At 39.5% G+C, this 4,137-nt stretch overlaps 1 protein-coding gene across 3 annotated transcripts in view; it reads left to right on the top strand.

The window, feature by feature from the left end:
- The window catches only part of LOC107716898 (SET domain-containing protein 5-like), a 40,438-nt gene that overhangs the window by 7,729 nt on the left and 28,572 nt on the right, over nt 1-4,137 (top strand). For all 3 annotated transcript variants that reach the window (XM_016523516.1, XM_016523515.1, XM_016523514.1), the window contains exons 4-7: nt 398-456; nt 2,087-2,274; nt 2,470-2,508; nt 2,667-2,912. In XM_016523516.1, coding sequence (XP_016379002.1) covers nt 398-456; nt 2,087-2,274; nt 2,470-2,508; nt 2,667-2,912 — 532 coding nt within the window. The remainder of the gene's footprint in view (nt 1-397; nt 457-2,086; nt 2,275-2,469; nt 2,509-2,666; nt 2,913-4,137) is intronic.

Raw genomic sequence — 4,137 nt, 5'->3', positions numbered from 1 at the left:
AAAAAACATGTCTAAAGACGTTATGGCGGTTTTTCCCCATCCCGCTGTATCTCATGTTTTTAAATGAAGAAAGTAGCCTACTCTTTGTGATTGGTTTTCGGTCCTTTGTATTAAACTATACATACATGCATGGTGCTGGGTTTTTTTTTCTAATTGTTTAAACAACTTTATTAACTATATATGGTTTATAAACATTATTTTAAACATTATGCATTTTTTTTCAAAGATAGTCCTGTTATTTTATTGCGCTTTGAAGAAACGTGCATACTATTTTGCTCGATGCGCCCTCTTGTGGCCTCAGGAGAGAAGCCAAAAGCTTTTTTACCCCTAACTGAAATTATGCCTTTTAAATTCGAATATAATTCGAATGTGTACTGAAGGAGAATTCTTGTTGCAGGGGTCTGGAGAAGAAGACAGGGCTGGATGGGCAGCGCAGAAAAGCAGAGAATGTTTCAGGTAAAATTCTCTTAGATGATAATCAACATGACCTTCTTTGAATCACTTCAAATAAATAAGGTACCAGTAAATGGCAATGAAACTATGTAGTCAAGTCACCTATATTTACAGAGTGCTTTATCCAGATCAGATTTCTTTACAGCAGCTTCACAGTAATAAACAGGAAAATAACAAAATCAGTGAAACAGACTTCAAATATGAGTGAAATCCAAATTTTATTCTGCTGGAAAGCAGCACTAACAACACAATAGTGTCGTTATTCCGCTCAAGTCATTTCTGCGTTTGTTCAGTTCAGTAACTGTGTAAAGTTAATCAATTATGAAACTTTGAAAGTTCAATTCAGCTATAAGCAGTTCTACAGAAGACAATATGTCGTTATTCAGCTGGAGTCAGTTTGATGTTGACTCAATTCGGTTACATAACATTATAGGTAATCTTTGTCATAAACTTTCATGTTGGCTTGACAAAGCCTTGTCTCAAAGTTTAAAACAGTTTAAAAGGTGACAGAAAGGTGAAAGATAAAACTCATGGTAAAAATTAAATATAATTAGCTATGTTTCCGTCCACCTATTTTTATGCGCATTTTGGGATATTGCATAGAGGTGGTACTAAAAAAAGTACCAGGTACCAGGTACTGTACCCAGTGGAAAACCCCCCAAAAGTGAACCGTACCGAGCCGTACCGTGCCGTACCATGCAGTGGAAAAGCGCCATTTGAGGCCGGTGCAGGGCTCTACTGTACATGCATGTTGATTTTATCAGACGACGTCGCGATTATAAATTCGTGACTTTAACCAGTGACTCCTGGTTAACATGTATAAATGGGTCGTGTTTCGTCACTATTTAGAGTGGAATTTTTCTACAATATTCACTCATCATGACAGTAAAATAGGCTATTCCAAGTCAATCTACTGCAGTAGCCTATTTCCTCTCTCAATCAGTAGAAAATGTGGTTTACACCCGGTCATGCATGGAAAAAACAAATACCGTCATATACCGTGAAACTGGTATAATTTAAAAAAATACCGTGATATTAATTTTTGGTCATACCGCCCACCACTACCTTCTCCTACTGCAGCAAATTTAGTTTTTCTTTGTGATATTTAGCGCAAGTTAATCAGGAAGTGATGATTTTGTTCTCTTCAACTCCCCGGATAGAAACGGTGCTTTATTCGCAAATATTTTATTGCAATTTTGTGCATAAGTTTAATTCATAACTTTGAATGGAAACATAGCTATTGAGGTGCTGTTTGGGATTCCTAAAATCGGAGCACCGACTGAACCCTTTGGAGAACCTCTAAGCCAAAATAATTTGGATGGATAGACTTATCAACCATACATAATCCAGATAACATCTGTCCATTACTACTCAACACTGGCTGATTTCATGTGTTACTTTTCTTCCCAGTAATACCTGTATTTCATTTGTTGTATTTTCTGACTAACTTCATTTCTTGAAAAGAGAAATTAAGTTTAAAAGAGTTTTTCTGGGTATTTTTTATATCTGTCAATTTATCACAGTGAGGGAGAAATTATGCTTTTGTCTCAACCTTACCAGTGTCAGTGTTCTCTCATGTGCTGATGGGTTAATCATGCTGGGTCTTGAGCTTGATTTATATCTGCCTTTACAGTTGGCGAGAGCAGCGCTACAGAGAGTGGAGATGAGGACATGTCAGCTTCTGCTGTGTCGTACACGGCGACTCAGCACACACCCACTAGCATCACTCTCACTGTCAAAAGAGTAAAACACAACAAAGTCAAGAAGAGAAAGAAGAGCACAGAGAAAACACGCACTACTCCGAAAGCCAAGAAGGTTAAGGTATAACAACGCATACATGCACAATCCTGTTCACATGACAAAGACAACGAATGTGAAATGCCTGAATTGTAACTGAATTGTCACTTCTGTCGGAGCTTTGGCATGGCAGTTTGAATCATATGTTCATGTCACTCGGTCTCACAAATTTCCCATCATCTCTGTATTATATTATAATAAAATATATTTTCATTACAGGCTTACAGAGAGGGTTCCAGAAAATCAATGAGAATGAAGGTATGGACACAAAAATGCCAAGCCACATTATCCAATAAAAAAAAAAGAAAGATGATCCACCTCTTCTTCTTAGGAAATAAGCTTTAGTACTATTCATTACCAACGATGAAAATCAACCAGATTAATTTTTAATCACACACACCCTCTGATTATTGCAGAATTCTGCGTCTGAGGCTAGTGTTCTGGATGAGAATACAACAGAAGGATGGGAGACTCGAATTCAGCAGTGGACGGACCAGTATGAGGAAGCTCTGTCTAACCAGTACAGTGCTGATGTGCAGAACCTCCTCAAACACTACTGTGCCAATGGCAACTCGTCCCCCACCCCATCTACTGTCGCCATGGACACCATTAACAGAACAGAACTAGCTTGCAACAACACTGTGTTGGGCTCGCAAATGCAGGTATAGATGGGTTTCACAGGTCCTCAAAGTCTTAAGGTGTTAAATTTACTTTAAGACTGCATCGTGTTTTAAATATCATAGATTGTTTTTCATAAACGCAATGAAAAATTTTAATTATTGTGTTGGGGGCGGGGGTACACCAGTGAAAATAATTCCAAACAAAGCCAAAGTATGAGCAACACAGCATTAGTGGTGTTTTGTTCCTGAATGGATCCGTAATCAGAGTCAGTGATTTGCTTTTAAAGACAGGTTGTCATTAGGGATGGGTAGTCGACTCCAAAAGAGTCGATTCCTCGACTCTGAATAGCCCTAGAGTCGGAGTCGACTCCAGCACCGGAATCGACTCTCGGTGTCGACTCCGAAATCGCTGATGTCTTCACTGATTCTTAAATCCCTATAGTGCATGCATGGTAGTTGAGTGCTTTATTATATCAGCAAAGAGTGAACGAAATAAAGGGAGGGTCCGTTCGCAGTGCAGTCCATGTATGCGGTTCTTAGCCTATGCAGTGCAGAAGCAGCACAGGCTCAGTGTGCTTTATTAAGCCTGTGTTATACTTTCCGCATGAGCAATCCGGACGAAAGTATAACACAGGCTTTAGTGTGCTCAGTGCGCTATGATCCGTGGCTAATACCACCATCGGGGCGGACTTTTTCCCATTAGGCAAAGGTTGGCGACCGCCTTGGGCCCCCAAAAGCCAAGGGCCCCCTAAAATGCTTTTCATATAGGATATGCGCATTAAGCGCTGACACGCGAACGGTTGCTGTTTACGGTGTTTATTACCACGACAACAGTCCGAGTCAGTGGCGCCTGCAGGTGTACAGCTGTACGCACTGTGAGTACCATGAGCGCTCAGACTGACCTCAGATTCGCCCCGCAAACATTTCAGCAGTTATCATAGGCCTGTGTCCCCCGTATTTCTGTCGACTGAACCTGCCATGCCATTAATTATGAATGGAATTAGTCTTTTGCATGCCAAAGTCAATTTCTGCATAGAAATATTACGCCAAATAGAAGCAGAAAATCGTGCTATACTACGCACTTTCATGAGATCGGGTTAGCCTACAACAATTAATTTGTTGGTTATTTTACAAATGGGAATACAACAAATTCATGACAATGTTTACATTCAAGCTAACCGTAAAATTTATAGTGAAAAGTACTTTAAAAGCATCTGGAATGCAATAAAGTAATTTTAAAGCTATTTTTAAAGCATTTGCTGCATGG

The sequence above is a fragment of the Sinocyclocheilus rhinocerous genome, unplaced genomic scaffold, assembly GCF_001515625.1.
Source record: "Sinocyclocheilus rhinocerous isolate Xijiao unplaced genomic scaffold, SAMN03320098_v1.1 scaffold59, whole genome shotgun sequence".
NCBI classification, from domain to species: Eukaryota; Metazoa; Chordata; class Actinopteri; order Cypriniformes; family Cyprinidae; genus Sinocyclocheilus; species Sinocyclocheilus rhinocerous.
Note: the sequence above shows the minus strand (reverse complement) of the source record. Positions and strands in the feature narration are given on the sequence as shown.